The sequence below is a fragment of the Mustela lutreola genome, chromosome 7 (assembly GCF_030435805.1).
Source record: "Mustela lutreola isolate mMusLut2 chromosome 7, mMusLut2.pri, whole genome shotgun sequence".
NCBI lineage: Eukaryota > Metazoa > Chordata > Mammalia > Carnivora > Mustelidae > Mustela > Mustela lutreola.
Genome location: NC_081296.1, coordinates 135,984,461 through 136,004,649, shown reverse-complemented (window position 1 = coordinate 136,004,649; position 20,189 = coordinate 135,984,461). Strand labels below are relative to the sequence as shown.

Genomic DNA, 20,189 nt, shown 5'->3' with positions numbered 1-20,189 from the left:
TAGACAACATGTGAGCATTCACTCCAACACTTCACTTTTTTGAAGAGTTGCTAGTTCAGTGAGGGGCCCAGAGGGCGACACGTATATCCGTCCTCCACATGGTTAAAAGTGAGCTTCCCCAGTGCTTTCTAGTTCCAACCCATCCAGACGCATCTAAATCTGGTGCCACAAACTGCTCCTTCCAAAGAGACGGCGACAATGTCCTCCCTACCTTGTTGAGGACCTGGGCCTGGTCTGCAGGGAGCACTTCCTGTTCCACAGAGGCCTGCACCTCCAAGGCGCCAGCTGTCTTCCGCAGACCCTCTGGGGCATCGTCACTCACTGGAGACACCATCTGTGGCCTCTCAGAGGAAGAGAGCATGTCAATGCAAAGACTCTTAAAAGGCACAGCAGTCCTAGAGAAACTAGGACTAAAACATCCTTCGAGGGCCACCTCCCAACCTCTGCTCTCGCATTTAGGTCTCCTGTCCCTTAGGCCTCGCCTCAGCCAGAAATTCATCCCCACAACAGAGGGAGTACACGTGGACTCAGGAGACAGTCCCCCTCCGGTCTCTGGTTGTCCCTCTTGCCTGTCCCTTATGCCACGAGCAGCCTGTCGGCGTCTCCACTTCACACCATCCTCCACGGCACACCCAGCCACCAGGTAATGAAAGACGGTCAGCACTCTCTTTCCTTTTTTAAGTACACTAATCTACTATTCCAATGACTTAAAACACAAGCATCTGAAGAGTTACTTTTAAGGAAGCGAGGGAGTCATTTCTGCTCTCCTTTTCCGCTGGCTTCCTGAGAGACCAGAAAGTGAGTGAGGAGCCGGGGCGGAAGCACCATACCCCAGGCCTCTCGGAAATCTGTTGCCAGCAGGAGATGACGTGAATTCTTTGGAGTAGCAGTTATCAGACTATGGTGCGGGGACTGCTGGGGCTCTTAAGACTGTTTTATAATAATTCTAAAATATGATCACCTTTTTTCATTTTCATCTTTTCAAGAGTATACATTAGAGTTTCCCAGAACATGACACGTGATCTCACAACAGAACAAAGGCAGAAGCAGATGTGAGAATCCAACTGTGTTTTCTGAAGCCAGACATGAGAATTACAACATCGCTCTCTCTCGCTAAATTATTTCTGCTTTGGAAAATAGTTGTTTTCCATTAAAAACATATCACTGACATTAACATGCAATGAGTTCATCATTTTCATTTTTAAATTAATCAACAAGAATTTTTTAATTTTTCAGTTTTAATTTCTAGTAGAGTAAACACTGATAGATACAGCCCACTGAAAAAATCCTTTGGGGTCCTCAACAACTTTGAATTGTGTAAAGGTTGAGAACTACTGCTTTTTCAAGCATCACTTCCCCAGGAAAACTGAGTAAGTGACAGGAAAATGGTATTACAGACATCATGGGGGAACAAAGGACTTCTTTTGGTGTTTATTAGCTTCTTTCTCTCTTTTTTAAACATAAACAAGAAAAAAAATCACTCTACATTGCCTCTTTTTCAGATAAAATAAAGCCATATTTTGGGACATCCAGGTCATTCCAGCCTCCCTCAGAACAAACAAGAGGAAGTCAATATTAAAACCAGAGGTATGGGATGCTGTTGATTGTATGGGTTTGCTTGGGTAATCCTGGGTAAAATGTAAATTAGTCTAGGCTGTAAATCTATTTACCTCTTAACCCCAGAAATTACAGTCTGCTTTTGTTTCTTGACGCTATTTATCCTGATCTGTCTCCTCTATTAGAAGGTGAGCCTGATGGCAGGGACAGGGACAGGTCTCACTCCCGGTATGCACAGCATTTATGCCAGGCCTGTCACATGGAACCCTCGTCCCCTAGAAAGAGGCCATGTCATTTTGCCTGGTCTGCTGCAGTCACAGTGGCCTCTTGAACCTCTGAGAATCCCCAAACACTTCAAGCCCTCTCCCACTCAAGGGTTTTGTACCTACTATCACCTCAGCCTAGAATATTCTTCTCCCAGGTACCTGAGGGCTTCCTTCCTTTAGGCTTCTGCTCAGCTGTTACTTCTAGGGAGGCTCCCCAGAGGTCAGGAGGTGAAATAGCTCACCCTATCGTAGCCCCATCGAACCTACACCCTTACCCTGTTCACTCATCTTCGTTGCACTCACCACGGCCCGGCATATTATGTACCGTATTTGGTTGACTGCAAGATGTATATTTGTTTTCAGATTTTAGTACAAACAAAATGGGGGATGTCCTAAAAATTAGTAGTGTTTTACAACTGCCCAGGACTGACATGGAGTCCTTCTCCAGGAGATCTGCATTTGCTCCTGCCCGTACTCACGAAGGCTTCCGACTGAGACAACTTTAAATAAGTTCTCTGTGAGGGTTTTGTTCAGGCCACACTGACAGACTGAATTTAGACCACAAACTGGTGATTACAGACTCGTGGTTCATATTCTCAGGGGAGATATTTTTTTCCACTCCTTACACAGTGCCAAGTGGAGACACTGAAGTTCCCTTGTGATCCTTCTGTGTGGAGGAACGTTTTTGTTTTTAAGATTTTCTTTATTTTTTGACAGACATAGTGAGAGAGGGAACACAAGCAGGGGGACTGGGAAAGGGAGAGAAGGCTTCCTGCTGAGCAGGGAGCCCAATGCGGGGCTCAATCCCAGGACTCTGGGATCGTGACCTGAGCTGAGGGCAGATGCTTAACAACCGAGCCACCCAGGCGCCCCTGGAGGGACTTTTTTCTTATCTTTTCACTGAAGGCTTAGGCTTTTGATGTCCAAGCCCCACAGTGTGGGGGTGGAGAGGTGTGTATGTGTGTGTGTGTGTGCGTGTGTCTCTTATTAGACTCTCTACCTTGGGCATTCTTCCCTTTCTTGGTAGTTCATAAAATAACAGTACTTCTTACAGTTGGTGGCAAGTTCAGAGTCTATGAAATATGAGTTATACTTGCTTTCTGTCTGCCCTCCCACTAGAATGTAAACCCCATGAGACCAGGGACTTGGACTGTTTGGTCATTTATGGTATCTTCATTGCCTAGAACAGTGCTTGCCACATAAGTAGCAAGCAGGCTCTCAGCAAGCAAATACCTGTTGAATGAATAAACAGGAGCAGCCCCAAAATATTTGTTGAATAAATCAATCAATAAGTTAGTTTTTGTTTGGGAGCAAGAGAGGAATGCTGGCATGTGAGCATATAACAGTGGATCTGACCACAGGCGTGACCTTACTGTGTGTACTTCTAAAGTCTCTTTGCCTTTGTGCACACTACTTTGCACAAACATGGTTCTGCTTATTAAAAAAAAACAATTCTAAACAGGACATGCAATAGCCCACATAAATTTAATATTCACATGACCACTTTATGCTCTGAAGAATCAACGAAGGGTATTTTGGGAAAGTTAATTGCAAATCACTTGATGCCAGTGATAAACCATGTCAAGGAAAAACTCCCACTGTAAGCCTTCTTGTGTGTGCTGACCCGGAGTAGGGAGGGCATCCCAAGGGAGGGGAGAGCCTGGCCAGCCGAACTAGCCTCATAGCAAAGAGAGAGAACTGTGCCCTTCCAGTTCTAATATAGACAAAACATAAACAGTACACTTCAGGCGTCATGTGGGCTGGATTTCTTGCTTCGCACACCAGATTTTAGAAACAAAGCTTTAACATTAAACATTAAACCTCCTTTTTTCTAAGAATGTTGTACATTCTCACTCAAAAAAACTTTATTTACTCCTAGGAGGAAAAAATCAGTTCTGTGCCTAAAGCCATCTCCCAAATATCCTTCAAATCACTACGCACAGAAAAAGGGTGATGGCAGGATGAGGGAAAGGACCTCCTCTCCTGGGACTTGATAAGGACAAGAATTGTCTCCTATCATCAAAGCCTTCGGGAGGTTTTGTCTTCTGAAAGGACTGTTATATAAATAACCTAGTAGCTCTAAGCATGGAACTCAAAACCCTTCTAATGTGACTTATGGGAACAAGCTTTAGAGTAGAACCAACCTAAAGCTCTAAAACTTGGGAAATTTTTCAATTCACTGTTTTGTTCTCCTCACTGTGGAAAAAAAAATAACTGTTTCAGGGGTGTTAGGATTACATGATATAATACCTTTTAACACCTAGTACAGTATTGAACAAATAGAAATATTCTGTAATAAGTATTTTATTGTCATTACAGAGAAAAATTTTTAAAAGTATGCCTATATATCACCAACTTTATTATTACACTAATCATTACCTTTCATCATCTGAATTCTGGGGGGAAAAAGTTTTATTTCATATATAAAAGTTAGAAGAAAGAACTTCTACTGAAGAAATAAGAGATTGGGCTCAGTCAGTACAGCATGCGATTCTTAATCTCAGTGTCTTGAGTTCAAGCCTCACACTGGGCATAGATTTTACTTTAAAATAAAATAATTTTAAAAGAAATAACAGATTGGGGAGCCTGGGTGGCTCAGTATGTTAAAGCCTCTGCCTTCGGCTCAGGTCACGATCCCAGGGTCCTGGGATCAAGCCCCACACCGGGCTCTCTGCTCAGCGGGGAGCCTGCTTCCCCCTCTCTCTCTCTGCCTGCCTCTCTGCCTACTTGGGATTTCTGTCAAATAAATAAATAAAATCTTAAAAAAAAGAAATAAGAGATTATTTAAGTATTCTGATATTCCTCTCTATCCCCTAGCCATCACCTTTTTGTGAGGCACGGAGACCACAGTGGTTCTACTGGACAGAACTGTGCCATGAGCAGATCAACTGGACTATAGTCTCGATTAGCTCCATTATTTATCCAAAATACAGGTTTTCATTAATTATTCCATGCATGTTTCATGTTTCCACTTATTCCAGAGCTCAGTACAACTCTTCCCTTTCTGCCAAACAGTGTGGTATCAGTGACAGTTGATAAACAAAATGGATGGAGCAGGAAATTAAGAATAACAATCTGAAGGTCATCATAATGGCTTAATCTAAAAATTACATTAAAAAAAAACACCTCCAAAAGTGTGTGTGTGTGTGTATGTGTGTGTTCATGCATCCTCTGGGTAAAAACCAACCACGCATTCTCTTGAAAGTGCACTTGGGGATCCATGTCTAATGTTTTAACATTTCAAACTGGGCTTCTGAAAAGGACAAATGAAGATACTACACTATTTGTTACAGTTTTGCTCTCTGAGAGTAAAGAAAGTTTCATCACCTGAAAGAAATCTGACATTGCCCCCAAACACACTTAAGGATTGACTAACTAATGACCAAATCATCTACACTCTTCACTCCAACCTGTCCACCCCCTGAAAGTCACTGTCCATGCCTTTCATCTGTTCCTTATCTTAGACAATAAACGTCTAGGAGCCAAGCAGCTGCTGCCCATACCTGTAAGGTGAGGAATGGGGTTCTGGATCAGAGGCCAAAGCCACTGAGGTGACCTTGGTGTTTTCTAGATCTTCATTCTCTAGAAAATCAAGGAAAGAAAAATTCAGTATTTGAGAGGGAACATAATCATAATTATCTTGTATTAAAAAAAAAAAAATCTGGCAGTTTCAACCAACTTTCTCTTTCCAAAAATATTCTGGGCATCCATTTCTGAGAGGCCCAGTGCATAAATTATTCAAGTCTTCACTCACATCCAAGTATTCTCAGACCGGCATAACCCATTCGTGAAAAAAATACGCTCCTTCCCAAAAAAAGCCCCTACAAAATTCATTCCAATTCAACAATCACATTTCTCAGGAACCATATGGTTAAATTAGGCAAAACATTGAAGGTAGAGTGAGATTTAGGATGAAATGCCTGGAATTCAGCATCACAGAGTGGAGTGTCCCCTCTACATTCAGTGTGCTCACGTCACTGCAGCCTGGGGGAAGGATTTGTTATTTCTTTCACTCACTCACTCACCGGTGACTTACTGGTGAACTGGTAGGTAGCTTCAAGGAGTAGACAGGTGAAATGCATCGTGAAAGCCATGTTCCCAAGCGAATAACAAGCCTATGGCTGGCATTATTGCCATTTTCAGGTAAAGACACTACGGCAGAGACAGGATTCACGCTCCTAACCTTTAGGTGCTACTAAGTTTTATGGTTTATTGATCTAGCCTTTCCTTGAGCACTCAGAAAAGCATAAGGTTTACTGTATTTAGCTAGGCTCTGGCTTAACCTCCTCTAGTCAAGACCACGAGAAACCAAAGCCCAAAGTCCACTTCTCAGTGCGAAAAACAACTTAAATGATGTAAACCTCAAATACTGCAAATGTCTGCGTCTGGTAGCAACATAAAAGTGCAAATGATGGGTAAATATTTGTGATTCAACTTAAATCTAGTCTCACTTTTATTTTTATATGTGAAAAGATTTATTTTTCTGTTCATCAGCTCATACTCTCATAGGTAGAAAGAACTTAGAGTGAGCTTACGCCACCCAACTTTCCTCTTGTGATGTAACAGAAAATGTATACATTCATCTCTGCCCCCAGTTCCTGGCACAGAACTCTGAAAATCCTGATGATTTCCTAAGTGAAAAGGACACTATGAGTATGTTTTGTTCTAATATTTGGTCTTTGACTCTGGTTCCTGACCCGGAGTTCCTAAATCCCTTGGACCTTCTCTGGTGATAGCAGTGTCTTTTGTTCCAAAGAGGTGACTCTGGGTGGGCTCCTGGATGGGGGCTGCTCACCAGAAAGACCAAGCCATCATCAGAGGCTTGAAATTGTCAGCCTCACCCCCCCATTCTCCAGAGAGGGGAGTGGGGCTGGAAAAGAAGTTAATGACTGATCACAGTGATGTGATAAAACCTCCATAAAAATCCCCAAAGTGCAGGGTTTGAAGAGCTTCTAGGTTGGTGACCACATCCATATACCAGCAGGGTGACGGGCGACATACCCCAACTCCAAGGGGACAGAAGCTCCTGTCCTTGGGCCCCTCCCAGACTTTGCCTTCCGTGTCTCTTTATCTGACTATTCATCTGTATCCTTTCCCATATCTTTTAATAAACTGGTAAATGTAAGTATTTCCCTGAGTTCTCTGAGCTGCCGTAGAAAATTATCAAATCCACAGAGGAGGTCACGGGAAACCCCAACACATAGTCAAGTCAGACAGCAGTTGTGGGTAACCTGGGACCTACTACCTGAGACGGGCATCTGAAGCTGGGGCGGGGTGACAGGGGGGAGGCAACATTCTCATGGGACGAAGCCCTTAACCTGTGGGATCTGATGCTATCCCCTGGCAGTGTCACAATTCAGTTCAATTGTAGGACACCCAGCAGTGTCACAGAATCACTTGGTGTGAGGGGGAAAAAAATCCCACATCTGCTGTCAGAAGTGCTGCGAGTGGGAGTCTGTGAGACAGTAAAAGAGATACTCAGGAGGGCTATGCGTTCTTTATACCTCCCAGCAAAGGAACGGAGGCTCAGGCAATCGTCAGATGTTCCCCCCAGTCTCTGCTACTCTGTGAGGAGGTCCTTTCACCAGACAGAGATAATGCGCGAAGTTCCTCCCTATGTTGACCTAAGTAGAATCTACTTCACAATAACCTCTGCTCTTCAATCCCTCCCCACAATACCCTTTCAAATATTTACAGCCTGCTATCACTTTTCCTGCAAGTTCCTCCTCAGGCTGACCATTTCCAGTCCTCTCAGTCATCCCTCAGGTGCCCTCTGACCACACTGGCCTCCTTGTGTTGTTCCTCTGTGTTCCATTTGAAGTAAGGAGCTAAAATGGACAACTTCTTCAAATGTTTCTAATCCACAGAGAGTACACTAAGACTATGACTTCTTAATAAGGATACAATATTTCTTGATATAATACTCTGAGCACTAGATTTTGTGTGTTTCCTTATTTTTTCTTTAAAAAAAAAAGATTTTATTTATTTATTTGACAGAGAGAGATCACAAGTAGGCAGAGAGGCAGGCAGAGAGAGAGAGGAGGAAGCAGGCTCCCCGCTGAGCAGAGAACCCGATGTGGGACTCGATCCCAGGACCCTGGGATCATGACCTGAGCCGAGGGAGAGGCTTTAAACCCACTGAGACACCCATGTGCCCCTCTTTATTTTTTTCTTAAGTTTTTATTTAAATTCTAGTTAGTTAACATACAATGTAATATTAGTTTCAGGTGTACAATATAGTGATTCAACACTTCCATAAATCACCCCGTGCTCATCACAAGGGCACTGCTTAATCCCATCATCTATTTAACCCATCCCCCACCCACCCACTTCCCCTCAGGTAACCATCAGTTTGTTCTCTATAGTTAAAAGATTGTTTCTTGGTTTCTTGGTTTGGCACTAGACTTTTTTTAACTGCAGACTTACCCTGTTAGCCTAAATAAGTCAATCAAGATCTCCAGGGCATATAAAAATAAATTTACTCCAAGCCCAGTATCACCTGTGCTCTATTTTTGAAACAGATTTTTGGAAAATAATTGACTTTTTAACTTTAATGCAGGGCTCTGCATATATATATTTCAAATTAACTTTTTGAAATTATACTAATGCATGCTTTACTCATCGTAGAACAAATTAAATACACGTAAGAAAACATTTTACATTTACCCTTCAGACTTTAATATACAAATAACACATTATTCAGTGTAGAAAAATGAACAAAAAGAAACAAAAAATGATATAACCAACCACAAACCCATTAGCCAAAGATAACCTTTGTTAACACTTTGGTGCATATTCTTTCAGAAACGTATTTATATATTTATAAATATACATACACATACATATGTATATCTATATAGACAGAAAGAGAGAATGAAGGAGGAGAGAGATGTATATACATCTGTATGTTTATATATCCTGCCTCCTATCTCCAGTCACTAATTTCATGTGGGGCATGAAGACCATAAGTTCTACTGGAAAATACTGTATCATGAGTTGATCAGCTGGGACTATAATACACACTAGCTCAAGGTCCTGTAACTTACAGCTTTTCATTAATTATTCCATTAATGTTTCAGAGTTTCCACTCATTCTAGGACTCAAATCCATATACACAAACACACACACACACACACATTTCTTGTATTTATATTTCTGAAAGGACATGCACAGATGTAATTGAACATTACTCATTTTTCAGAGTCAATAGAAATGGCGCTATATCATAATTTTAAATGACTGTGCATTATCCAATAGTCTATACTAAAATTTCTTTAACCAATCCTCAAGTCTCTATTGTTAGAGCTGGAGTTTGTTTCAAATCTTTCACCGTCAGAGATGATGTTATATCGCAGAAGTCTACAACCCTTTCTTAAAAACTTCCCCTGTCCACAGCCTTGAAGGAATAGTTCCTGTGACCAAGATCTACTACACTGGCCGTGCTTATGATTTTTGGTGAACATTTGCCCAAAAGTCAACCCAATTCTCTTCCCCAAAATCTGGGGTTGGTACCACAGGCCAAAACAGACAGTAAAGAGCCTCAGGTCAGGGACAGAGTCTGCCACTTGGGAGAAGCCGTCACAGGCCATGTAAAAGCAAATGACTAAGCACTGAAGACAACTGCCAGAGACAGGAAAAGGATCATTTATGCAAAGAGAAGTAGAAACAAGGGACCTTGGGGTCCAGGAGGAAAGGAGACACAGAGACCCACCTGACCACTTACTTTCTAATTCTTGTAACATCCAACAGTACTTCCTGCAATTTGATTCTGTGAGATTTCTTTATGTCCTAACAGTTAGCTTTCTTTCTACTTTTTATTGTAAAATATATCATAAATATAAAAGGTGGCATGAAAACGAGACACAAAGCTAAAAACGTTAATACCAATACCTACTTAGTAATGAGGTAATTATTTGTACTTTAAAAGTCCTCTAATGCTTCTTCCCGATCATATCTCCCCGTATTCTGAATTCTGAGTAAATTATTCCCTTGCCTTTTACTCCCTTTGTACATTTTAGGTATATTAATTACTGCTTTGTAAAAACTTTTTTTTCTTTTTCAAAAATTTTTTTAAAGATTTTATTTATTTGACAGAGATCACAAGTAGGCAGAAAGGCTGGCAGAGAGACAGAGGAGGAAGCAGGCTCCCCACCGAGCAGAGAGCCCGATGCAGGGTTCGATCCCAGGACCCTGGGATCATGACCTGAGCTAAAGGCAGAAGCTTTAACCCACTGAGCCACCCAGGTGTCCCTCTTTTTCAAATTTTTACTTAAATGCTAGTTAGTTAAAACTTCTTTATTTCAGAAAATTTTAAATATGCACAAAATTAGAGAGCAGTGGAACAGTGGGTTAAAGGCTCTGCCTTCGGTCCTGGGATAGAGCATCATATCAGGGCTCTCTGCTCAGCAGGGAGCCTGCTTCTGCCTATCTCTCTCTGCCTGCCTCTCAGCCTACTTGTGATTTCTGTCTGCCAAGTAAATAAATAAAATCTTTAAAAAAATACTATTAAAAAAAAAGAAAGGCAGGATAGAAGATTGAGTCTTCTCCCATTGTCAGAATACTAAGCATTGTAGCAATCTCTATACAATGATTTGGGGGTTTTGTAGTTTTAGAAACATGCAGTTTTTAACATATTTCAAGTTTTTCAAGTTTTTTCAAGTTTAACATATTTCAAGTGTTTCAAGTTTTCCTAGTTTTGGCCATTGGGAGCTCTTTAGAGTTGGCTCATGTGTCCGAATAGTCTTGCTTATAACAAAAGTTCCGAGCTCATCTTACATATGCTCTGCCCCAGCCATTTCTCTAAGGAGTCCCAGTTCCTTCTGATGAGAAGATACACACAGCAACCACATCAAAAAGGGAACCATGAGGGGTGCCTAGGTGGCTCAGTGGGTTAAGTGTCTGCCTTCAGCTCAGATCATGATCTTCCTGAGATTGAGCTCCGCATCGTGCTAAACGGGAAGGTGTTTCTCATTCCCCCTCTGCCCCTCCCTACCCCATGCTCATTCTCTCTCTCTCTCTCTCTCTCTCTCAAATTAAATTAAATTAAATTAAATTTTTAAAAGGGAACCATCAGTTAATGGCTTTGCCTAAAACCTTCAACAGACCTTTACTGGGTCCCTGCTATGTGCCAAGCACCATATTCCATCCTGGGAATACAGTTAAATTATACATGATTTGTGCCCTGAAACAGCTCAGTCTACAGAGGAAGAAAAACTCATAAACAGACAACTGTAATACAATGTGTTATTATTTAGAATAGAATTTTGCCCTTGATATTACAGGAACACAGCGGGTATTTAAATTAGGGAAGAAAGGTAATCAAAGGACTTTTCCTCAAAGATACAGCAATTATGCTTTCTTAAAGAACAGCAGGACTTGGCCACAGGCAAGGGCATTGAAAAAGGGCTCTACAGGCGAAGAGGATTAAATGAGCAAAAGCAAGAACACAGAAAAACACCACGGCATAACTATAAAAATTGATGAAAAAATTAATGACAAAAAAAATGGAATGACATCCCAGGTTCATAGACTGGAGCTTAATTAACACAGTTAAAATGTCCACATTAGGGTGCCTGTGTGGTTTAATGGGTTAAGGGTCTGCCTTAACCCTCAGGTCATGATCTCAGGGTTCTGCAACTGAGCTCCAAGTGGGCTCCCTATTCAGTGGGGAGTCAGCTTCTCTCTCTGTCCCTCCCCTCTCCCTGCTTATGCTCTCTCTCTCTCTCTCTTCCTCTTTCTCATATAAATAAACAAAATCTTAAAAACAAAACAAAAAAAGGAATGTAAGATGAACAACACTGGAGATATCATACTTGCTGGTTTCAAAATATATTACAATGCTACAGAAATTTTTTAAGAGTATGGCATAGGGCGCCTGGGTGGCTCAGTGGGTTAAGCCGCTGCCTTCGGCTCAGGTCATGATCTCAGGGTCCTGGGATCGAGGCCCGCAACGGGCTCTCTGCTCAGCAGGGAGCCTGCTTCCCTCTCTCTCTCTCTCTGCCTGCCTCTCCATCTACTTGTGATTTCTCTCTGTCAAATAAATAAATAAAATCTTAAAAAAAAAAAAAGAGTATGGCATAAAGAGACCAATGAAACAGAGTAAGAGTCTAGAAAAGCATCTATACATCTATGATCAACTGATCTTTGAAAAGGGTGCCAACAATACACAATGGGGAAAGGATAGTCTCTCCAACAAATTGTGTTGGAAAAACTCATTATCCACATGCAAAAGAATGAAACTGGATGCTTATCTCACATCATATAAAAATAAACTCAAAATGGATTAAAAACATGAGACTTAGTGGCACCTGGGTGGCTCAGTAGGTTAAAGCTTCTGCTTTCAGCTCAGGTCATGATCCCAGGGTCCTGGGATCGGGCACCGCATCGGGCTTTCTGCTCAGCAGGGAGCCTGTTTCCTGTTCTCTCTCTTCGTCTCTCTGCCTACTTGTGATCTCTGTCTGTCAAATGAATAAATAAAATCTTTAAAAAAAAATGAGACTTAAACTATAAAACTCTTAGAAGAAAACAGGGGAAGAGCTTCATGATATTGGTCTCATAACAAAGCTTCATGATTTTATGGATATGACACCAAAAGCACACGTAACAAAAACAAATATAGACAAGTGGGACTACATCAAACAGAAAAACTTCTGTACAGCAATGGAATCAAACAGAGAAAATGACAACCTATGAAGCAACAAAAAATACTTGCCAACCATATATCTGAAAAGAGGTTAATTTCCAAAATAAATTTAAAACTCCTATAACTCCATAGCAAAACAACCCAATAACCCAATTTTAGAAAGGGCTTAAGACTGAAATACACATTTCTCCAAAGAAGACATCCAAATGGCCAAAAAGCATAAGAAAAGATGATCAATATTACTAATCATCAGGAAATGCAAACCAAAACCACAAAAATGAGATATCATCTTACATTGTTAGGATGATGGCTATTATCAAAATAAAAACAGACAAGTGTTGCAGAGGATGCATAGAAAATGGAACCCTTGCACCTACATGAGAACGAAAAATGACATAGCCACTACGGAAAACAGTATAAAGATTCCTCAAAAAATTGAAAATAGAATTACCATATCATCTATCAATCCCATTTCCAGGTATTCATCCAAAAGAATTTAAATCAGGATCTCAAAGAGATATCGACCCTCCAACGTTTCGGTGTAGCACTACTCAAAATAGCCAAGATGCGATAACAACCTAACTGTCCACTGACAGATGAATGGATAAAGAAAATGTGGTAGTAAAAGAAAAGAAAAGAAAATGTGGTAGTTACATACAATGGAATATTATAATATTTTTAAGACAAGGAAATCCTGCAATATGTGGTAATATGGATGAACCCTGAGAACACTATGCTAAGTGAAATAAGCCAGTCATAGAAGGACGAATATTGCACAATTCCATTTATGGAGGTATCTAAAATAGTCAAACTCCTAAAATCAGAGAGTAGAATGATGTTTCTCAGGGTCTTCAAGGAGAGGAAAATGAAGAGTTGCTAATCAATGGGTATAAAGTCTAAGTTATTTAGGATTAGTAAGTTCTAGAAATCTGCTATACAATATTGTGCCAATAATTAGCAATACTGTATTATACACAAAAAAATTAAAGGAAATAACTTAGAAGTACTTCACAGAAACAAAAAGAACAAACATTAGTAAAATAAACAAATAAAATACCATGGCTATTCAGTGTGTACAGGAAGTTCTGTGTGTGCAGAGACCTGAGCCAAGAGACACAAATTCCATCAGTTTAACTCAATACTTAACGAATTCCTAACAAGTGCTGGCTCCACACTAGTTACTGGAGATGATGCACTAAAGCAGACACAGTTCTAGGCCTCATAAAGCTTTCAGTTTTGCAGGAAAGACTGAGAAGGACCTTTATCCCACAGATGATCAAGAATTTTAAGCTTAAATTTAAGCTAGGAAATGACAGTCAAATTTGCATTTTTTGGAGGATCCTATAGCAGCTGATGGTAAGATGGGTCTTACCGGACAGATGGGAGGCCTTAGCAAAGTTCACACAAGAGCTAATGAGGACCTAGTAGTTATATCTGAGACAGAGCAGAGAGGACTCGCTTAGAAAATCATTAGGTGGTCAAATTTGTTTTTAGGATGCCCATGCTGGCCACACTTATTGCCTTACTAACTGTTCACAAACCATCTGTGTGACATATTCTAGAACTTTGCTGAGAAGCTGCTTCAAGTTTAATGGTTACAGACATATTCTAGAACTTTGCTGAGAAGCTGCTTCAAGTTTAATGGTTACAGATTCTGGATTCTATAATCTCTTTTCCCCTTTGGATAATTGATACATGGGTTCATTTCTAGTCCCTGACAGTCCTCAAAGATAGCACAGAATTACAACTGCAGCTTCTTTCAGGATCCTGGACGTAGCGGTCGCCTTCAGATCTTCTAGCTTTCAAACACTCAACCTTCTCCTAGAGGGGACTGACTTCATAAACAGTACACAATGGAAGTCAGAATGGAAGATCCTTCTTTTCTAAACCCAGGAAGTTAGGCACCATGCACATGATGTAAAACAGTCCCACCAAGAACTGGAAATAGCAGTACAAAGGAGGGAGAGGATGCATCTAGCAGCAGCCAAATAGCCCTCACCGGATCATTCTTGCTGCTTAGCCTCTGGACCAGCCTACTCTTCAGCCTTCCAGCAATGCGGTGAGCTTCCTATATTCTTCCAATAATCCATTTTCTGCTCAAGGCAGCCAACATTAGTTTCCATTGCTTGTAATCAAGAACTCTCACCAAAAGATCTGGATAGCACTTGCTTGGATCCAAAAGTCTGAACTTAAAGTAGTTAGATGTCCTATCTTCATTCTGCTCAGCTTCACAGCCAAGACCTAGTGAGCCCTAGTGAGCCTCACTATATGTCAGTTACTTTCTAAGCATTTTCTAGGCATCATATTTTTGATACCTCACTGAACTGCATAACTATTGAAGTTGATACTACCATTACTTCCTTTTTATCATTCAAGAAATTGAAGCTCAGCAAAATCAAGTAACTTGCCCAAGATGGCCAACAAACAGAAATAGAAGTGATAGTTCAGTCAGTCCAAGTCCAAAGCGAGCACTCTTTTTTTTCTTTAAAGACTTTATTTATTTGACGGAGGGGGGGGGAACACAAGCAATGGGAGTGGGAGAGGGAGAAGCAGGCTTCTCGCTGAGCAGGGAGCCCAATGTGGGGCTTGATCCCAGGACCCTGGGTTCATGACCTGAGCCAAAGGCAGACACTTAAGGACTGAGCCACCCAGGGACCCCTAAAGCTAGCACTCTTAATACTTATATTACACAATGACTGCTCTTCAAACCTTTATTGTGAAATATAACACATATACAGAAAAGTACCCCAAAATGTGCAGCTCAATAAATTACCACAAAACAACCACTTAAATAAACTACTACCTAGGCCAAGAAACAGATCATTCCTAGCACTTTACAAGTCCTATTCATGACCCTCCCACTCATTACTGCCAATCATTATTACCCTTCCTCCATGATCACTGTCCTAACTTAGGGAATCATTTCCTTGCTTTTCTTTTTGGCCGGGCAACCTAAATATGCATTCCTAAACAGCATTACTTTATTCTGCCTGAATTTTATATAAAGAGAAATAATGCAGAATATTTCAAGACTAGCTTCTTTCACTCAACATTATGTTTGAAAGACTCAACTATGTTGTTGTAGGTTTGTTCATTTTTATTGCTATATAATATTCTGTGAATAAACCATAATTTATCAATATGCCATTGACGAAATTTGGATTCATTCTAGTTTTTAGCTATTATGAATGATGCTACTATATTTTAGTTCATGTTTCTTGGTATACATGTGCATGCATTAATTCTGTATGTAAACCTAGGTATGGAATGGCTGAGTTATAGAAATATGAATAAACCTTGGTAGAAAATGCCCAACTATTTTCCAAAGGGGTTGTAGCAAATACACACTCCTGCTGGTATTGAGGAACATTGCTATTTCTCTGTATCCCCTCCAATACTTGGTCATATTAATAATTTTTATTTGGGTCATTCTGATTGGTGTATGCTCCTTTAGCTTGCATATCACTGATGACTTGTTTCTCAACAATCTGGAAATCTTCTTTTATAAAATACCTATTCAATCTCTTGCCTATTTTACTATTGGAGTGTCTTTTTTTTTTCTTTTTTAATCAAATGATCCTTGACTGAGATATTTTCCTTTGTAGTCCTCAACTAGTTGGGCATTCCACACTGTACCACTGTCGAGGTCATCTATGATGTCATGAGGGTGGCAGCCTTCAATATCACAGCCCAGTCTGGCAGTCTGAGGATCTCTTTAATGGTTCCAGAGAGTTCTCTAACTAAAGATGGGTGCCCCATCTGTCCAGCAATGTCAACAATCTCATCAAAACTGTTATTTCCATTGTACTTAATGTTTTTCTGCTACTTTCTACTGCTTGGCACTTCCTTGAGGGCTTTGATAATGAGGGCAGAGGCAGAAAGTACCACCTCAGTCTGGACCTATCTGTCCTGAATGGTCATTTTCACTGAAATCCTCAGGCCCTCCCTTTCCAATAACCAGTTATTTTGGCTAGGTCACCATCATCCTTTTTGGAAGAAAGACTCAGGAGGCCAATTTCGGGGGCCTGGGCAGAAAGAGCACCAACTTTCCCACTGATGCACCCCAGGTATATGACTTTGACTTCATTGGGGTTGAATTTAGGCAGCTCAGTGCAGGCAGCCGGTATCAGATGAATCCAGGTTAAGGGTAACCAAAGAAAGTTGCACCTTGACCACTTCTGAGCCAAAAGCTGAAAGCTGGATTGTCTTTTCATTACTTATCGGAGTTCTAAACACAAACCTTTTGTTAATTACACGTTACAAATACCTGCTCCTACAGTGATTTACCTTTACTCTTTTAATGGTGTCCTATCCTAACGCAAAGTTCTTCATTTGAATGTAGTCAAAATGTATCACTCTTCTCCTTTTTAGTCTTTTGTATGTCCTCTTTGAGAGATCTTCGCCTACACTGAGGTCAATATATTCTCCTGTATTATCTTTTAGGGAGCTTATTATGTTGCCTTTCACATGTTGGTATGCAATCCAAACAGAATTGATTTTGTGTGTGTGTGTGTGTGTGTGTATGTGTGTGTGTGTGTGTGTATACAGTGTGTGAGGTAAGGATCAATATATATAATATATATATTATATTATAGTTATGTAGTTCAGTGAGGTATCAAAAATATGATGCCTAGAAAATGCTTAGAAAGTAACTGACATATAGTGAGGCTCACTAGGGCTCACTAGGTCTTGGCTGTGAAGCTGAGCAGAATGAAGATAGGACATCTAACTACTTTAAGTTCAGACTTTTGGATCCAAGCAAGTGCTATCCAGATCTTTTGGTGAGAGTTCTTGATTACAAGCAATGGAAACTAATGTTGGCTGCCTTGAGCAGAAAATGGATTATTGGAAGAATATAGGATATATATTCTTTTCTTTCCCTTCTTTTCTTTTAGGATATTCAATAGTCCCAGCAATATTTAGCATTCTTTTCTCACTACTCTACGGTACAATCTTTATTGCAAATCAAAGATTTTGTTTCTAGGATTTTATTCTATTTCTAGGGCCTATCAGACTATTTCATAAAAGCTTCAGAATAAATCTTGATACCTAATGAAGCAAATCTTTCCAGCTTGTTCTTATTCACTCAAGTATTTTCATATATGCTATTTATGGCCTTTCATTCCTCTATATATTTTTTAGAACCAGCTTGTCAAATTTCCATGCAAGAACTCCAGCAATGCCCTGCTGGGATTTTTACTGGGATTATTTTATTTATATATCAAGTTGGGGAGAATGGACATCTTTACAATATTGTCTTTCTAAGAATATGATACATTTTCCATTTATTTATTCTTTCATGTCTCTTAATAATTACAGGGTCTTGGCCACAGACACAAGATGACAAAGGGAACGACATCATTTGGAAAGTGTTGCAATAAGACGTGCACATTGTGCCACCACTGTGGCTCTAAGCCCTATCACCCTTGGAAGTTGACTTGTGGCAAATGTACTATCCTGCCAAGAGGAAGAGAAAATATCACTAGAGTGTCAAGGCTAAAAGACAAAATCCCACTGGGCCTGGTCGAATGAGGCAGCTGAAAATTGTCTACCCCAGATTTAGGCCTGGATTCCGTGAAGGAACATCACCTAAAGCCAAGAGCACAGCTATTGCAGCAACCAGCAGCTCTTAAGGATTTCAACAATTAATCACACAATACATGTCCTGGTATTTAAAATTATTATTATTATTATTATTATTATTATAATCTGCACAAAGGCTTTGCCTATATTTTATGAGATTTATTCCTAGGTATTTGAACTTTCTTTACTCTCTGGTAAATTATATTTTTATATATTCTCTAACTTCACTGCTAGTTAGTACAGGCCTACTTCATTTTACTGTGCTTCGCACTACAGCACTTTGCAGGTAGAGCATTTTTGACAAATTGATGATTTGATGCAACCCTGTGTCAAGCAAGTCTATCAGCACCATTTTTCCAACAGCATTTTTTCACTTCATGTCTGTGTCACATTTGATAATTCTTGCAGTATTTCAAGCTTTTTCATTATTATTATTGTTATAGGGATCTATGATCAGTGAATACATCTCTGCTGAAAGCCCAGTTGATAGTGAGCATTTTTTAGCAATATTTTTAAGGTATTGTACTTTTTTTGGACATACTACTATTGCACATTTAGAAGACTACAATAGAGTATAAACATCACTTTTACACGCACCAAGAAACCAAAAAATTGCACTTCACTTGCTTTATTGCAATATTTGCTTTATTGCCGTGGTTTAGAACTGAACCTACAATATCTAAGGTAAGCTTGTATACATAAACACAATGAAATTTTGCATATTGGCTCTGTACCCAGCAGACTGGCCAAACTTGTTAGTTCTAATAACTGATCTGTGGATTCTCCTGGATTTTCCACATATATAGTCATCACCAGAAAATTAAACCAGATTTAATAGGATTCTCTTCTAATTTTCATATATTCTCTTTCTTGGCTAACTGTATTAGCTAGAATATCCAATAAAATGATGAATATTAAGTGGTGAGAATGGGCTCCCGTGTCTTATTCCTGATCTCCAGAAGAAAACTTTCAATCTCACTATTAAGTTTGATGCTCCTTATAGATTTTTTGTTCTTTTATTCCTACTTCGCTATGAGTTTTGAATCATAAATGGAGATTGAATTTTATCAAACATTTTCTCTGCATCTATTAAACTGATCATTTTTATCCACTAGTATACTAAAATGGCGATTTACACTGACTTTTATTTATTATTATTATTATATATATTTTGTTTGACAGACAGAGATCACAAGTAGGCAGAGAGGCAGGCAGAGAGAGAGAGAGGAAGGAAAGCAGGCTTCCTGCTGAGCAGAGAGCCCGATGCGGAGCTCGATCTCAGGATGCTGGGATGTTGACCTGAGCCGAAAGCAGAGGCTTTAACCCACTGAGCCACCCAGGCACCCCTACACTGACTTTTAAAGAATGTTAAAACTACATTGCATTCCTGAGAAAACCCAACTTGGTTGTATATATTCCTGGATTTAGTCTGCTAACATTCTGTTCATCACTTTTTGCATCTATGTTAATGTGAGTGAGAAGAAATTGTGATTTTCCTTTCATCTGAGACCATTTTGATACTGTCTAAAGATTTCAGTTATTCAAGTGCCAGTATGCAGGTGACAAATCCTGTTTTTGATTGTCTGAAAATATCCTTATTTCATCTTCATTCCTAAAGACTGTTTTCCTGGAAAAAAAAAATTCTATGTTGGTGTTTCTTTCAGTATTCTAAAGATGATCTAGCTTCTACTGTTCTGTGTAGAAGTCAGCTGTCAGTCCAATTACTATTCCTTTGAAGGCAAACTGTAATTTTTCTCTGGCTACTTTTCCTTACTTTGCTTTTATAGCAATTTTTTAAAAAGTTCTGTCTGAAAGAGAGAGAGAGAGCACGCAAATGCGAGTTGGGGGAGGGACAGAAGATGAGGGAGACAGTCTCAAGCAGACTCCCTGCTGAGTGCAGAGCCTGAGGCCAACTGGGCTCCATCTAACAACCCATGAGACAGTGACCTGAGCAAAAACTGCGAGTCGGATCCTTAACGGACCAAGCCACCCAGGTGCCCCAGTTTTATGGCAGTTTTAACTTAATGTATATCTACTGTAGATTTCATTGTACTTATCCTGCTTGGGCTTCTTAAATCTGTGCAATCTATTAGCTTTGGAAAATTCACAGTTATCTCAGCAAGCATTGCTTCTGTCCGTTC

General features: G+C 40.0%; 1 protein-coding gene and 2 pseudogenes across 3 annotated transcripts in view; 1 reads left to right on the top strand and 2 right to left on the bottom strand.

Annotated features, from left to right (window-relative positions):
* The window catches only part of TMED8 (transmembrane p24 trafficking protein family member 8), a 40,821-nt gene that overhangs the window by 11,993 nt on the left and 8,639 nt on the right, over positions 1-20,189 (bottom strand). The window contains exons 2-3 of one of the 3 annotated variants that reach the window (XM_059182703.1): positions 5,327-5,405; positions 212-341 (exon numbers count right to left, since the gene is read on the bottom strand). In XM_059182703.1, coding sequence (XP_059038686.1) covers positions 212-341; positions 5,327-5,405 — 209 coding nt within the window. Of the gene's footprint in view, positions 1-211; positions 344-5,326; positions 5,406-20,189 lie in introns of those variants that run through there. The other 2 variants (XM_059182704.1, XM_059182705.1) reach the window with 2 other exon arrangements.
* Positions 14,072-16,968, bottom strand: LOC131836830 (large ribosomal subunit protein uL11-like; annotated as a pseudogene).
* On the top strand, positions 17,806-18,098 carry LOC131836832 (large ribosomal subunit protein eL37-like; annotated as a pseudogene).